Raw genomic sequence first — 17,235 nt, 5'->3', positions numbered from 1 at the left:
AAAATTAGGATAAATGTAAAAAATAAATAAAAATACGGGTGCCTGAGTGGCTTAGTTGGTTAAGCGTCTGACTTTGGCTCAGGTCATGATCTCACAGTTCGTGGGTTCAAGCCCCCACATTGAGCTCTGTGCTAATATCTCTGAGCTCGGAGCCTGGAGCCTGCTTTGGATTCTGTGTCTTCCTCTCTCTCTGCCCCTCCTCCAATCATGCTCTGTCTCTCTCTGTCTCAAAAATGAATAGACATTAAAAATAATGTAAAAAAATAAATGAAAATAATTAAAAAGAGGCAATTTTCCACAGAAGTCTCCAAAGGGGTGCCTGGGTAGCTCAGTCAGTTAAGCATCTGACCCTTGATTTCAGTTCAGGTCATGATCCCAGGATCATGGGACTGAGCCTGTATTGGGCTCCATGCTGTGTGTGAAGTCTACTTAAGATATTCTCTCTCTCTCCCTCTCCCTCGCTCTGTCCCTCTCCCCTGCTTGCACACTTGCTCTCTCTAAAATTTAAAAACTTATTTTTAAAAAGAGTCAAAATATATAGGCTGATTAATGTAGAACTTTAACTTTGTATTTTCTTGAATATTCGTAACAATTATAAAACGAATCAAAAAAAGCTTTATCTTTTGTTAAGCTGCTTTAAGACTCAGCAGCAAAAATTCAAAATTTCAGGTTCTAACTAGAAGTATGTTTTCTCTAACATTTTTACCTTCAACAGTAGGTTATAATATACTGACTATGAAAGATGATAAAACTTACCTCACAATCAGGACATATAATTGTGTTGTGTTCTTCAGTTATTAACAAGCACAGTTCACAAAAAGCATGTCCACATTGAAGTTCATGGTGGTGACCTATGAAATGAAATTCTGCTGTGAATTAAACTGTCTATAGTTTGTTAGCATTGAATGTGCAGCATTAATCAGAGGGAAAAGTTAAAAGAGGGGACTCTTACATGGGAAGAGATATCAAGTTTCATTAGAAATGCAGGACCTGTTAAACAAAATTCAGTAGAAGCTATTAAGTCTGAAGGAGGGAAAAAGTCAAATTGAAAGCCAAGCAGGGCTATGTAATATTGTTTGCATTAATTTAGTTTCTGGTACCGATACTACTTCGAATTTGCCATATCTTATAATCATACAAAATGTTCTGACATACTTCATTTGATCCTTGTACATATCACAGCCAAGTAGGGTTAGGAAGGTTACATTCAACTTAGAAATGGATAAACCTTTTGGTGATGTGGCTAAATGGTATAATCTAGACTCCAGCCTAGTTCTGTGTCCAAGTCCAATACTCTTTCTATTTGTTCCCATTGCCTCTAATTTATATTTCCAATCCTGTGAAGGGAACAGGGAGGGCAGATATGAGACATTGGCAAGACCTTTCTCTTACAATGACCTAAGATACTTGACAGAAGCCAGATGCTACTACTGTCACACATACATGATCCACATAAAGATAATTTCACAAACCTAGCATTTATGAGGGGAAATACCATAATCCTGGGTGAAAGCCTAATATCAAGATTTTAATGCTGTCAATAGAATTTAAAGCTTATCATAGTAAACATATTTGTTTTAGCTATGTAACTTCAAAAAGTTGTCATTTTAAAACACTTTTTAAGAAAAAAAGGAAAAGCACTAGATAAAATCAGTTATATTTTATTGCCAAAAGACAGTGTTCTTGCTGATTTATAAGAATTACATTCTTTTGATAAAAAAGCTTTAGTTTGCAAGCCAAGCGAAATATCTGAAACTTGCTTATGACCAAGCTAAATTTTACAGCTCTATTTAAATTTCAGAGATAATATTTCCAAATAAATCAAAATTGTTTAACTTGTCTATCCTTATACAATTTCTGATATTGTACCAGTCTAATCTGTGATACATCATAGCTTACAAAGCACTTCCACAATTTTATATGCCTAAATACCACCTAGTATTTCTGAGCATTGTAATACAAACATATGGAAGCATGAGTGATTTTAAAAGGTCATGTTCGTAAACTTTATCTGGTAATGCTTATTTGATTCAAACAATGGAGATTTTCTATGCGACAGCTGTGATAAAAAGAGTAGGAGAAACTTGGCTCCCCACCTTAAAACACAACTAACCAACTTTTTCTACAAAGGTTCACTCACATCTCTCAAACGGAGTCCATCCCGGAGAGACTGAGAAAATGAACGATTTTCACTATTAAAGTATAAATGTTAAGTAGTCATTGGAGTGGTAATAAGACTTTTCAGCAACTGCAGTTTGAAATTCAACAACTCCCGCCAGAGACAGCACTCTAAGGCATTTTAAATTACATTAAAGTAACCTGAAAGTGTTTTCACTGGAGCAGATTCTAAATCCATAGGAGTGCAGTGGATTTCCCCCCTTGATGTACAAAGAAAAAACACAAGATGCACAAAAAGAGTGAATTGTTTCCCAAACAATGCCTTAAGCCAAACTGAGCGATAACGCTTCCCTCCCAATGCCAAATACCTGTTTTCTAATCCTGGAACGTTTTAAAGTGGTCTACTCATTACTCCTCCTGCAAGAAAATCTACACAAGCAAATCAAATTTCGTTACTTCTTGATCACAAGACAATGGGCTAAATTTTTACATCTACCCTTTCACGAATCTGTGAACCCGGGGGAGTTTTTGAACTAACGCTCAAGAGAGCTCACACACCATTCCCTAATAGAATCAGTGAAAAAGGGAGAGAAGCAGGTGCCAAGTGGAGAAAGCTTCGGAGAGGTACGGAGCCACCCTGACCACAGGGGACGTCTCTGCCGCCCCGAGGGTGGGCTGCAGACACGCAGGGAGGCCTGTGACACAGTTATCCAGGTCCACCTTGCTGTAACTGAGCAGCGCCCCACACTGCCACCCCACTCGGCTCCCAGCCCTCGGGACAGGCCTTGCTCTCCGTCTCCAGGCCCAGCAGCCTGACTGGGACAGAGCCTATGGAGGGCAGATGGCCAAGGCGGGGCTGGGCCCCATGGGGGTCTCCTCACCAGAAACTCTGGACTCCCTTCTTCCACACTGAGTGCACTGAATCTCGGCAGCGCCCCACGGCCGACTCTTCCTCCCCATCTGCCGATAGGCAGACAGGCTGAAACAAGCCGTCGAAGGTACTGCCGCCATGGCGACCTCCTTCGGGATCCGAGGACGGGTACCACGTGCCAGTCCCGGCGTCCCTTGCGGCAGCGACCAATCCTCAGGGCAGGCGGCTCCTGATAGCCAATCAAAGAGTTTAGCCCGCCTTCTCAGCTTGCCACGCTGGGGCGTCCGGAATTCCAGGTGCGGGGTGGCTGTTTTCGGCTTGGACTTGGGTGGGTACAGTCTGAGGAAGGACGCCACCGGAGGTCAGGGAAGGACCACTTACTTTCAGATTTTTACCTAAAGCACACTCCCGTAGCACTCTTACTGCATTCAAATTCAGATTTCGCGTATTATTACTTAAATTGTTGTCGACTTTACAGGTAGAAAACATTCTTTTGTATTGAAGTCATCCTTCTTCCCTCAATATATTAGGGCTAGAGGCCCTAAACCTGTGTGCTGGAAATGTGGGGGCTTGACTAATAGTAGCCTTAGTGGAGAACCTATCAGTATCTACCGGTGGGGAGGTTCCATTAACAATTTCAAACTAAAGTCTGGTCATCGTTAATAGTTGTTAATGGTATACAAGGCACTGCTGGGAGCAGTTGGGGATGCTAAGCATTTGTAAACTAACAGGTTCCTGCTTGAGAGGTATGTAGCCCTCTACCTCTAAAAAGGTAACTTCTGCTGGGGGTGGCTTGTGTTAAGTGCCAGAGGAGATTAGAAACAATAAGAATTACTGCATTCTGAAGAGATGATGTCTAGCCTTCCTAAAGGATATAGGGGTTTACATTAGACCTTAAAACCTGGGTAGGACTTTAAGGAGTAAACAGGACATCAGGCATTCCAGAGAGAAAGAATGGCTTAAGCAAAGAAAAGTGGGAGATGCAGTGGCCTCTCTGGAATTTAATTTGTAGGCCATTAAGTCAGAGCATGAATTTCCTTAAAGTGAGCTTTTTGGAGAAGGTATATTGGGGTAGAATTTTGGGGAGTCTTCAATATTGGACTAAGGAGTTTGGACTTTACCTTTCAAGCAGTAGAGTGCTAGTGAAGTTGTAAGAGCAAGGGCTAAAGTAATCTGGTAGCAATGGGGCAGGTATATTGTGGAGGAAACATCTAGAGATGGCAGAGTGCCTTCAGAGGGTAAGAATAACTGCCTGCATATATTCCTTTTTTTCTCCTCTATTAAAAAAATAGAAACAAATATTATGTTCAGACATTTATCTCTTTGAATATTATTTCTCCCTTGTTATTTTTTCTGGAGCTCCTGTTAGACAGTAAATAGGGCCTTTTCATTCTATACCTTTCTTAACTTCGCTTTCATATTTCCATTTCTTTATCTCTCTGTGCTGCATTCTGGGAATTTTTTTCAGATATCTATACCTGTTAATCAATTCTCTCTTCAGCCGTACATAATCTGCTATTTAACATGACCACTGAGTTTTAAATTTTCAGTGACTATTTTATTCAATTCTAGATATTCTCTTTTTTTTAATTTCAAATTTTGCCTGATCTTTTTTGGAGAGAATTATGTTCCTTTCTCATGTTTTTTATTCCATCTTTTATTACTTTAATATTTTAAGCACACTTATTTTGTTATATAACCCCAACATTCCTTTTTCTGATATTCTTCAGAGGTATAAATATGCAATTTATTATTTTTACCAGTCCTCATTCGTGGTGATTTGTTTCTTCATATGTTTTGTAATTTTGGATTTTAAGCTCATGTTTGAAAATGTTTATCTGTGGGAATCTTGTAAGACCTGTATTAAGGATACATTTCCCCAGATTTCATTTTTGCTTCCTTTAGGCACCTCAATGCATGATGAATCTAGGAGCACTTTAATTTAATGTCTTGGCTTGTGTTTTGATAGACTACCCTGACAGCATATTTCAAATCCCAAGCTTACCTGAAGGCATGTATATATTGTAGGTAACGGGGGAGATATTTTCCCCACCTAAAGGTATACAAGATAAACAGAATTCTTTACCTTTTAGCCTACCTGTTCACTCCTGCCATCAGTGTGTGAACCTAACCTACCATGCAAAAGCTTGGATTAGCAGCTGTTTTGTTTATTTATTTTTTGCCAATTCAATGCCTGTGCCATGATATCTCCTTGTGGCCTTACTTACATTTCTCTAATGACTAATGAGTTTTCATGTTTATTATTCATTTAGACTTTCATATTCTTTTTGCCTTTTGGGTTGTCTCTTGACTGATTTATAGCAATTCTTTATTCTAGATTCCATTGCAAATATCCTTTCCTAAGCTATGATTTGTTTTGGGGTGTGTGTGTGCGTGTGTGTGCGTGTGTGTGTGTGTGTGTGTGTGTGTGTGTGTGTGTTTTACTTTATGATATCTCTTATTGTCCAAAAGTGTTGTATTTTACTATGGAATTTTCGTTAAGATTTGCAATTTGTGAATATTGTTTTAAAATCTTTCCCCAAGCTAAATATTCATTGTATTTATTATCTTCTACAAGCTTTATTACCTTCTCTTCTATTTTAAAATTCAGATTTGTTGTCATTGGTATTTGCATAGGAGTGGGAGAAAGTGAGGTACAAAGGAAATATCAGAATGCAGTAATTTGGTTGGGCAGGGTCTTGAACCTTGATTTACTCATTACATATGTGTCTCTATGTATACACCATTGGTGTAGTGCCATCTCAGAACACAGATACAGAGATAGACATTCCACATTTTATTATGACTTTTAAAGGCATCAAGTATATTTTAACCTTGGATCTACTTTCGTTTCAATAAAACAGTGGATTTAACATTTATAAAAATTTTATTATTATTATTTTTAGTATGATATTTATTGTAAAATTGGTTTCCATACAATACCTAGTGCTCATCCCAACAGGTGCCCTCCTCAGTACCCATCTCCCACCCTCCCCTCCCTCCTATGCCCCATCAACCCTCAGTTTATTCTCAGTTTGTAAGAGTCTCTTATGGTTTGGCTCCCTCCCTCTCTAACCTTTTTTTCCCCTCCCCTCCCCCATGGTCTTCTGTTAAGTTTCTCAGGATCCACGTAAGAGTGAAAACATATGGTATCTACTTTCTCTGTATGACTTTTTTCACTTAGCATAACACTCTCCAGTTCCATTCACGTTGCTACAAAAGGCCATATTTCATTCTTTCTCATTGCCAAGCAGTATTCCATTGTATATATAAACCTAACTTCTTTATCTATTCATCGGATGATGGACATTTAGGCTCTTTCCAGAATTTGGCTATTGTTGAGAAAGTGCTGCTATAAACATTGGGGTACAAGTGCCCCTATGCATCAGCACTCCTGTATCCCTAGGGAAAATTCCTAGCAGTGCTATTGCTGGGTCATATGGTAAATCTATTTTTAATTTTTTGAGGAACCTCCACACTGTTTTCCAGAGCGGCTGCACCAGTTTGCATTCCCACCCACAGTGCAAGAGGGTTCCCTTTTCTCCACATCCTCGCCAGCATCTGTAGTCTCCTGATTTGTTCATTTTAGCCACCCTGACTGGTGTGAGGTGGTATCTCAGTGTGGTTTTGATTTGTATTTCCCTGATGAGGAGTGACGCTGAGCATCTTTTCATGTGCCTGTTGGCCATCTGGATGTCTTCTTTAGAGAAGTGTCTATTCATGTTTTCTGCCCATTTATTCACTGGATTATTTGTTTTTCGGGTGTGGAGTTTGGTGAGCTCTTCATAGATTTTGGATACTAGCCCTTTGTCCGATATGTCATTTGAAAATGTATTTTCCCATTCCGTTGGTTGCCTTTTAGTTTTGTTGATTGTTTCCTTTGCAGTGCAGAAGCTTTTTATCTTTGTGAGGTCCCAATAGTTCATTTTTGCTTTTAATTCCCTTGCCTTTGGACATGTGTCAAGTAAGAAATTGCTGTGGCTACAGTCAGAGAGGTTTGTTCCTGCTTTCTCCTCTAGGGTTTTGATGGTTTCCTGTCTCACATTCAGGTCCCTTTATGCACTTTGAGTTTATTTTTCTGAATGGTGTAAGAAAGTGGCCTAGTTTCATTCTTCTGCATGTTGCAGTCCAGTTCTCCCAGCACCATTTGTTAAAAAGACACTCTTTTTTCCATCGGATATTCTTTCCTGCTTTGTCAAAGATAACTTGGCCATACTTTTGTAGGGCCAATTCTGGAGTCTCTATTCTATCCCATTGGTCTATGTGTCTGTTTTTGTGCCAATATGATGCTGTCTTGATGATTACAACTTTGTAGTAGAGACTACAGTCTGGGATTGTGATGCCTCCTGCTTTGGTCTTCTTCAAAATTACTTTGGCTATTCGGGGTCTTTTGTGGTTCCATACAAATGTCAGGATTGCTTGTTCTAGCTTCGAGAAGAATGCTGCTGCAATTTTGACTGGGATTTCATTGACTGTGTAGATAGCTTTGGGTAGTATTGACATTTTAACAATATTTATTCTTCCAATCTGTGAGCACGGAATGTTTTTCCATTTCTTTATACCTTCTTCAATTTCCTTCATAAACTTTCTATAGTTTTCAGCATACAGATCTTTCACATCTTTGGTTAGGTTTATTCCTAGGTAGTTTATGCTTCTTGGTGCAGTTGTGAATGGGATCAGCTTCTTTATTTGTCTTTCTGTTGCTTCATTACTAGTGTATAAGAATGCAACTGATTTATGTACATTGATTTTGTATCCTGCAACTTTGCTGAATTCATGTATCCGTTCTAGCAGACTTTGGGTGGAGTCTATCGGGTTTTCCATGTTTAACATCATGTCATCTGCAAAAAGTGAAAGTTCGACTTCATCTTTGCCAATTTTGATGCCTTTCATTTCCTTTTGTGTTCTGATTGCTGATGCTAGGACTTCCAACACTATGTTAAACAACAGTGGTGAGAGTGGACATCCCTGTCGTGTTCCTGATCTCAGGAGGAAACCTCTCAGTTTTTCCCCATTGAGGATGATATTAGCTGTGGGCTTTTCATAAATGGCTTTTATGATGTTGACGTATGTTCCTTCTATCCTGACTTTCTCAAGGGGTTTTATTAAGAAAGGAATCTGAATTTTGTCAGATGCTTTTTCTGCATCGATTGGCAGGATCATATCATTCTTTTCTTTTCTTTTATTAATGTGATGTATCACATTGATTGATTTGCAAATGGTGAACCAGCCCTGTAGCCCACGAATGAGTCCCACTTGATCATGGTGAATAATTCTTTTTATATGCCGTTGAATTCGAGTTGCTAGTATCTTGTTGAGAATTTTTGCATCCATATTCATCAGGGATATTGGCCTGTAGTTCTCTTTTTTTGCTGGGTCTCTCTCTGTCTGGTTTAGGAATCAAAGTAATGCTGGATTCATAGAAGGAGTCTGGAAGTTTTCCTTCCCTGTCTATTTTTTGGAACAGTTTGAGAAGGATAGGTATTATTTCTGCTTTAAATGTCTGGTAGAATTCCCCAGGGAAGCCATCTGGTCCTGGACTCTTATTTGTTGGCAGGTTTTTGATAACTGATTCAATTTCTTCACTGGTTATGGGTCTGTTAAAGTTTTCTGTTTCTTCCTGTTTGAGTTTTGGAAGTGGGTGGGTGCTTAGGAATTTGTCCACTTCTTCCAGGTTGTCCAGTTTGTTGGCATGTAATTTTTCATAGTGTTCCCTGATAATTGCTTGTATCTCTGAGGGATTGGTTGTAATAATTCCCTTTTCGTTCATGATTTTATCTATTTGGGTCATCTCCCTTTTCTTTTTGAGAAGCCTGGCTAGAGGTCTATCAATTTTGTTTATTGTTTCAAAAAACCAACTCTTGGTTTCATTGATCTGCTCTATAGTTTTGTTTATTTCTGCTCTGATCTTTATTATTGCTCTTATTCCGCTGGATTTGGGGTGTCTTTGCTGTTCTGCTTCTAGTTCCTTTAGGTGTGCTGTTAGATTTTGTACTTGGGATTTTGCTTGTTTCTTGAGATAGGCCTGGATTGCAATGTATTTTCCTCTCAGGACTGCCTTTGCTGCATCCCAAAGCGTATGGATTGTTGTATTTTCATTTTCATTCATTTCCATATATTTTTAAATTTCTTCTCTGATTGCCTGGTTGACCCATTCATTCTTTAGTAGGGTGTTCTTTAACCTCCATGCTTTTGGAGGTTTTCCAGACTTTTTCCTGTAATTGATTTCAAGTTTCATAGCATTGTGGTCTGAAAGTGTTCCTGGTGTGATCTCAATTCTTTTATACTTATGAAGGGCTGTTTTGTGACCCAGTATGTGATCTATCTTGGAGACTGTTCCATGTGCACTCGAGAAGAAAGTATATTCTGTTGCTTTGGGATGCAGAGTTCTAAATCTATCTGTCAAGTCCATCTGATCCAATGTATCATTCAGGGCCCTTGTTTCTTTATTGATCCTGTGTCTAGATGATCTATCCATTGTTGTAAGTGGAGTGTTAAAGTCCCCTGCAATTACCACATTCTTATCCATAAGGTTGCTTATGTTTGTGAGTAGTTGTTTTATATATTTGGGGGCTTCCCTATTTGGCACATAGACATTTATAATTGTTAGCTCTTCCTGATGGATACTCCCTGTAATTATTTTATAGTGCCCTATTTCATCTCTTGTTACAGCCTTTAATTTAAAGTCTAGTTTGTCCGATACAAGTATGGCTACTCCAGCCATACTACTCTTTTGACCTCCAGTAGGATGACAGATGGTTCTCCATCCCCTCACTTTCAATCTGAAAGTGTCCTCAGGTCTAAAATGAGTCTCGTGTAGACGGCAAATAGATGGGTCTTGTTTTTTAATCCATTCTGATACCCTATGTCTTTTGGTTGGAGCATTTAGTCCATTTACATTCAGTGTTATTAGTCAAAGATGTGGGTTCAGAGTCGTTGTGATGTCTGTCGGTTTTATGCTTGTAGTGATGTCTCTGGCACTTTGTGGTCCTTGCAACATTTCACTCACAGAATCCCCCTTAGGATCTCTTGTAGGACTGGTTTAGTGGTGATGAATTCCTTCAGCTTTTGTTTGTTTGGGAAGACCTTTATCTCTCCTTCTATTCTGAATGACAGACTTGCTGGAGAAAGGATTCTCGGCTGCATATTTTCTCTGTTCATCACATTGAAGATTTCCTGCCATTCCTTTCTGGCCTGCCAAGTTTCAGTAGATAGGGCTGCTACTATTCTTATGAGTCTACCTTTGTAACTTAGAGCCTGTTTATCCCTAGCTGCTTTCTGAATTTTCCCTTTATCCTTGTATTTGACCAGTTTCACTATGATGTCTTGTAGAGAAGACCGATTCAAGTGTACGTCTGAAGGGGGTTCTCTGTGCCTCTTGGATTTCAATGCCTTTTTCCTTTCCCAGATCAGGGAAGTTTTCAGCTATGATTTGTTCAAGTAAGCCTTTAGCCCCTTTCTCTCTCTTCTTCTTCCTCTTCTGGAATTCCTATGATGTGGATATTGTTCTGTTTGATTGCATCACTTAGTTCTCTAAATATCCCCTCATACTCCTGGATTTTTTTTCTCTTTCTCAGCTTTCTGCTTTCCCATAATTTTATCTTCTAATTCACCTATTCCCTCCTCTGCCTCCTCAATCCGTGCTATGGCTGCCTCCATTTTATTTTGCACCTCATTTATAGCGTTTTTTAGCTCCTCACGACTATTTCAGTCCCTTGATCTCTGTAGCAATAGATTCTCTGCTGTCCTCTATGCTTTTTTCAAGTCCAGCAATTAATTTTACAACTATTATTCTAAATTCTTGTTCCGTTATACTGCTTGAGTCGGTTTTGATCAATTTGTTAGCGGTTGCTACTTCCTGGAGTTTCTTTTGAGGAGAATTCTTCCGTTTCATCATTTTGCATGGTCCCTGAGGTAGCTCCAAACTGCAGGGCACTTCCCCTGTGCTGTCCAGAGTAACTTGTGTTGGTGGGTGGGGCCGCAGTCAGACCCGATGTCTGCCCCCAGCCCACCACTGGGGCCACAGTCAGACTGGTGTGTACCTTATCTTCCCCTGTCCCAGGGGCAGGACTCACTGTGGAGTGGTGTGGCCCCTGTCAGTGCTACTTGCACACTGCTGGGCTTGTGGTGCTGCTTCGGAAGGATCTTGCCAGGGGCATATTAGCCAGGGTGGAACCACAAGGTGCACAGGGGCGGGAGGGGCAGGCTTAGCTCGCTTTGCCGTGGTCGTCCCCTGCGGGAGGTAGCACCGGAAGGGAGGCAGACCCGTCGGAGGGATGGATCCACAGAAGTACAGTGTTGGGCGTTTGCGTGGTGCAAGCAAGTCTTGACATTTTTTCCTAGACTCTCTGAAAGTATCAGGTTGTCATTAAAATAATTTATTATACAACATTCACAGAGCCTCATACATAGTATATACTCAGTAGTAATGTAGTAAATGCTCACATGGCATCAGAACACCAGATGGCAGTAGGGAGATCTCACAAACATACCACTAACCAGCTTGACATAGCCGCAAAATGCACTAGATGGCACCCAGCCCATAACAAACAGCATTTGCAGTTTGATTCAACTTTATGCTCTGGAGGTAGTTTTCAGGTCTTCTGCCATGTTGCTTCTGCCTTTTCTATCCTAAAGCATTACTATCAGAGGTGTGCAGTGAAAAGGTATACACTGTCTTCTATGTGCGTCTGGAGGTGGCAGAATACCCACCTCTTCCAGAAAGTGACTCTAGATTTTTTCTTAGAAATTTCAGGGTAGTGGAGCAGGAAGGACCTTTAAAGATTCCTACATACCCTTCTTCATTTGGGATGAGGAGGCCAAGGCTCAGAACCACTCTGACTTCCTTGGGTAGAGTTAGAGTTCTGGTGTTCTGGTGTCTGGACCGTGCTCCTATATTTTACTACACCAATTTTGATGCCCACTTCCAGAAGACTTTACTTTGGGGACTTGTTCATCCAGAGATGAACTGGATCAATATGAAATTTTAGATGAAAAGAGAGATGACAGTTGCTGCTCCAGGCTAGGTTTGGGGACCTTTTGTAGGGATCAGCAAATTTCAACCTGGCTATGACGAGTTAGTAGACAAGATGGGATTACAGTGTCCTTTCTTGAGAAATAGCTCCAAGAAGAGCTCTGTAATCCTAGAAATTGGGAGAAACCTGCAGGGCCTGAGGAAATGTACCCCTGTGAGCCTTCTTACAGGGCAGCAGGGTGCAAGCATCTGTCACTGTTCCTCCTATGCTCTGTTCAGGACTCCACTCATTAATTGGGAGAATTATCCATATGCATTTGTCAGAGCAAGTGACTGCTTTCCTGACAGTTGGGTGAGGTTACATACCTCTAGCCTGAACTTAGCCAGCAGAAGTTAACTAGTGATTCCCAGACTTTGGTGTGTTAAGAATCCCTTGGAGAGGTTATGGGAATGCAGAGGCCCAAGCTCTAGAGGTTCCGATTTAAGAGGTTGAGGTGAAGCTCACTGAGAGACAGATTGCCTTACATAGCTGAAGTTTCTTCTGACTACTCGGTGGTTTATGTACATTTCCCTAGTTCCATCCATTCTAAGACCTACATTCCCTGCTATCTACACCTTTTTTAATTCTTTTAGAAACATAAAGGTATAGACACTGAGGGAGAAGCAACACCCATGTTTAGAGTGACTTTATTTGTTTATATTTGAGGCAAGTTGTTATTTTTAAGTATGCTCCATGCCCAGCAAGGAGCCCAATGTGGGGCTTGAACTCAGGACTTTGAGACCAAGACCTGAGCTGAGATCAAGAGTCAGATGCTTAACCAACTGAGCCACCCAGGCACCCTGAGGCAAGTTGTTATGATTAGAAAATCTCCAAGGGACAGTGAGCCCAAGCTTGGCTTTGCATCTACTCTGTGGTGAGGCAGATGAAAGGGACTGCATTTGCAGGTAACTTTCAATAGAAAAATACATGACCTGTTGTGACCGACTGTAATAGTCACTGATTGTGTATGCTATGCTGTTACCTGAAAGGCGGTCCTGCCCCTGGAGCCTTTCCTCAGGAGCCCTGGCCAGAGTGGTGGGTAGGCACACACTTGCAGCTTCTGTTCTCTACCTTTCCAAACCCTCACCTGCCCATTTCTTATGGACAGTAGGCTCCCTGTCCCTCCTCTCAGATGTTATAAAAGAATGAAAACGTTTCATGCAAAGCTTGAGAAGCAGTCACTTCTCCAGTCTCATGTTGTCTTGCTGGGTATTATATGGCTGCCATTTCCTGTTGTCAATGCCATCCTCACTCTCCATACTTGAGTAAGATATGTCTTTAATGCAGTTCACAACACTGGGTATGATTCTAACACATGGTATCAGTTTTGACAGTAGCTTCAGGGAGGAAAGGAAGACACAAATGAAGGGGTATTTAAACTCATTGTAGTAAAGGAGGATTTGAGAACTATGGAAAAATTGCAGTGGGGGGTGTGGTGATGTAGCCTGAGTCAAAATAGGGTCATGCTTACCACCCTTTTCTCACCGGGATATTTAATTCTCAGCCTCTTGTTTCCTCTCTGTGTTCCTCCTCTTATCTCCTCTAACCCCCTCACTTTTCATCTTAAAGGCAAATAAAACTCACATCAGAATTGATAGAAGTTCTTGGAAACCAATAACTCATTCCTATGTTCACTGGCCTATGTCATTTTAGTACAAACAGTATATTAAATGTCTCAATTCATCCTTGTGTTTTTACATAAAACTGCTCTCAGATCCCCAACGCCTCCTTCAAATGGTCCCCACCAGGGCTGAACACAGGTGGTGGATTCCCACCAGCATTAAGATCTCTGTGGTTTGTCTGTACCATCCATTTTAGCTGTCAATTATGCTCTCTTTCATTTTATTTTCTGTTATCTTAATTCCAGTATAGCTGACACAGTGTTATATTAGTTCCAAGTGTATAATATAGTGATTCAGTATTTCCATACATCTCCTGGTGTTCATCATAAGTGCACTCCTTAACTCCCATCACCTATTTCACCCATCCCCCCACCCACCTTCCCTCTGGTAACCATCCGTTTGTTCTCTACAGTTAAGAGTCTATGTCTTGCCTTGTCTCTGTCTTTTTTTCTTTTGCTCGTTTGTTTTGTTTCTTAAATTCTACATATGAGTGAAAGTATTTGGTTTTTGTCTTTCCCTGACTGACTTATTTTGCTTAGCATTATCTCTCTAGCTCCATCCATGTTGTTGCAAATGACAAGATTTCATTCTTTTTATGGCTGCGTAATATTCCATTATATATACATATCACATCTTCTTTATTCATTCATCAGTCTATGGACACTTGGGCTGCTTCCATAATTTGGCTATTGTAAATAATGCCACTATAAACATCGGGCTGCATGTGTTTCTTTGAATTTGTACTTTTGTATCCTTTGAGTAGTGCAATTACTGGATTGTAGGATAGTTCTATTTTTAACTTTTTGAGGAACCTCCATACTCTTTTCCACAGTGACTGCACCAGTTTGCATTCCCACCAACAGTGCAAGATGGTTCTCCTTTCTCTGCATCCTTGCCAACCCTTGTTGTTTCTTGTGTTGTTCATTTTAGCCTTTCTGACACGTGTGAGGTGATATTTCATTGTAGTTTTGATTTTCATTTCCTTGACGATCAGTGATGTTGAGGTCTGTTGGCCATCTGAATGTCTTTGGAGAAATGTCTGTTTATGTTCTCTTTTCTTATCAGTCTTTAATTGTTTCACGTGGATTGGTCTTGCTTTTTTGAGGCAGATTGCATTTTCCTAAAGATGGCTCCCATATTATCCGCTGCAGGGTGCTGTTGACACCCTTCCTGTTAGTGGTGGTGGGTGAGAAAGATGGTACAAAATGAAGCTGGAGAGGTGGACAAAGGCAGATTATACGGAGCATTGTAGGCTATGCTAAAACTTTGGATTTTATTAAGCAGGGGAATGATATGATTCAAGTGCTTTCTCTCTCTTTTAGGTTGTGGGGATCAGTTGGTAGCGATAGGTAGAAGAGCTTCAGTTGTTGTTTTTAGCTCCAGAATAAGGAGCTGTTCTCCTCATAGGCTGGAGATTCTCCTACCCAGGATGTTGCTTACCAAGGAAATGAAAGAAGGAAATGGGCCTGTACACCACCGAAGCAGAGCAGTATAGTAGGAAGGCTTAGGTTGGCCAAAGGTCTCTAAGAACACTTATTACTTATGGACCTCAGCCCTCATCTGCAAAATGGGCATGATAATAGTCACTGCCTTGTAGAGCTGCTTACAGGGTTCACTGAGATAATGCTTGCAGAGGGCTCCCACAGTGTCTGACACACAGTGAGCGCATGAACTAAAATGGACTCTTGTTGACTCCTAACCTGCTCAGGGTTTCTGGTTAGTCCCTTCTATCTTTCAAGAATTTTGAATGAGGAATTCAATGGGGCCATGAAAAATACTCCATACCAGGAGACAGATAAATTCAGTTTTGTCATTGATTATCTGTGTGACATTAGGCAAGTGAATCTCTTTGAGATTCATTCTTCTTACCTGTAAAATACCCAGATCATTCCTCAGATTTATTATGAGAATTAAGTGTGAAATGGCTTTGAAACAGTCCACTGTTAACAAGTGCCAGGTATTAATGCTGTTCTTAAATAACACTTGCCCTCCCATGTTCCTGGAGATGTTAATGAGTGGAAAGAATTTGGGGCTGTGGCCAGGGGCAGCATACACTTGAAAAAGATGAATGTGTGGTGGAAACTACAGCAGCCTTCTCATTACACTTTATGCCCTAAAATCCGGTGGCCAGACTGCATTAGCATTCATATCGCATGGGTGAGACATGAGACATGGCAAGTGAGCTCTCCATCGGCAGGTTTTCCAGGTCTACTCTTTGAATGAACCTGAAATTACCTTTCAGAGGTTGGCCCAGGTGAAGCATGAGGGGTCCTGAAGAGGTCTGGCTACAGTGGTCTGTAGTCCTCAGTCCTTTGATCTGTAGTCCAAATCTAAATTCTTAGAGCTGTGGTTTTTCTTCCTATAAAATATAAATAGTAGTAAACCTACCTCCGGCTTTTGATTCCCACAATACTACAAAACTAAATGGAATTTAAAAAATTGTGTAAGACTATTCACATATTTTTGAGGTTTTCTTTTTTATGTTAATATATAAAAATCACTATGGAAAGTATTCTTGGAGAGTGCATTCTCTTCAAGTAGAAGAAACTGAAATAACTTTGGGTTTCACAGGCATTGACTGATCCCTCTTTTGTGAGAGACAGTATCACACAGTGGCTAAGAGCACAGACTGTGGAGTCAGACTGGTTAGGTCTGATTCCTGACTCTGCTACTTAAAGCTAATCATGTGTACCTGGACAATGTACTCACTCTCTCTGTGCCCCAGTTTTCCCATTTGCAAAATGGGATAACAATATACCTGCCTCTCAAGGTTGTTGGGAGGATTAACTGAGTTAACATATATAAAAGTGCTTAGAACAGTGTCTGGCAAATGATAAGCACTAAATAAAACCCTGTCTGTAGTCAGTGCCTGGCACAGTTTTTAGCACCATGTAGGGCTTCTAGAACTGTGTTGTTTGCGATGTTGTTTCTTTTCTTTTTGAAAGTAGTTTTAGGTTTGTAATAAAATTAAGAGAAATATAGAAAGATTCCCCATGTACCACCTCGTCCCACACACCCATAGCTTCCTCCATTATCAACATCATTCACCAGAATGGTACATTTGTAATCACGAACAGACCTACACTGACACATTACAATCTCCCAAAGTCATAGTTAAACATGGAGTTCGCTCTTGGTGTTATATATTCAATGGATTTAGACAAATCATTATATCATAAAATATTTTCAATGTCCTGAAAAATCCTTTGCCTATTCATCTCTTCCCCCTCCCCAACCACTAGCGACCATTGATCTTTTTGCTGTATCTATAGTTTTGCCTCTTCCAGAATGTCATATAGTTGGAATCATATGGTATGTAATCTCAGATTAGCTTCTTTCACTTAGTAATATACAGTTAAGTTTCTTCTACATCTTTTCATGGCTTGATAGCTCATTTCTTGTTAGCACTGAATAATATTCAATTGTCTGGAGGTACCACAGTTTATTCATTCATCCACTGAAGAACATCTTGGTTGGTTCCGAGTTTTGGCAATTATGGATAAAGCTCCTATAAACAGCTATGTGCAGGTTTTGTGTGGACTTAAGTTTTCAACTCCTTTGGGTGAATACCAAAGAGAATGATCGCTGAGTCATATAGTAAGGGTATGTT

The 17,235-nt window shown here is 40.3% G+C and overlaps 1 protein-coding gene across 3 annotated transcripts in view; it reads right to left on the bottom strand.

The window, feature by feature from the left end:
- Nucleotides 1-15,984, bottom strand: part of RNF17 (ring finger protein 17) — a 128,769-nt gene extending 112,785 nt beyond the window's left edge. For 2 of the 3 annotated variants that reach the window (XM_047873439.1, XM_047873446.1), the window contains exons 1-2: nucleotides 3,000-3,144; nucleotides 757-851 (exon numbers count right to left, since the gene is read on the bottom strand). In XM_047873439.1, the coding sequence (XP_047729395.1) occupies nucleotides 757-851; nucleotides 3,000-3,129 (225 nt within the window). In that variant the 5' untranslated portion in view covers nucleotides 3,130-3,144. Of the gene's footprint in view, nucleotides 1-756; nucleotides 852-2,999; nucleotides 3,145-15,860 lie in introns of those variants that run through there. The other variant, XM_047873453.1, reaches the window with a different exon arrangement.
- Between the last annotated feature and the right edge of the window lie 1,251 nt (nucleotides 15,985-17,235).

Source organism: Prionailurus viverrinus, chromosome A1 (genome assembly GCF_022837055.1).
Source record: "Prionailurus viverrinus isolate Anna chromosome A1, UM_Priviv_1.0, whole genome shotgun sequence".
Lineage (NCBI taxonomy): Eukaryota > Metazoa > Chordata > Mammalia > Carnivora > Felidae > Prionailurus > Prionailurus viverrinus.
Note: the sequence above shows the minus strand (reverse complement) of the source record. Positions and strands in the feature narration are given on the sequence as shown.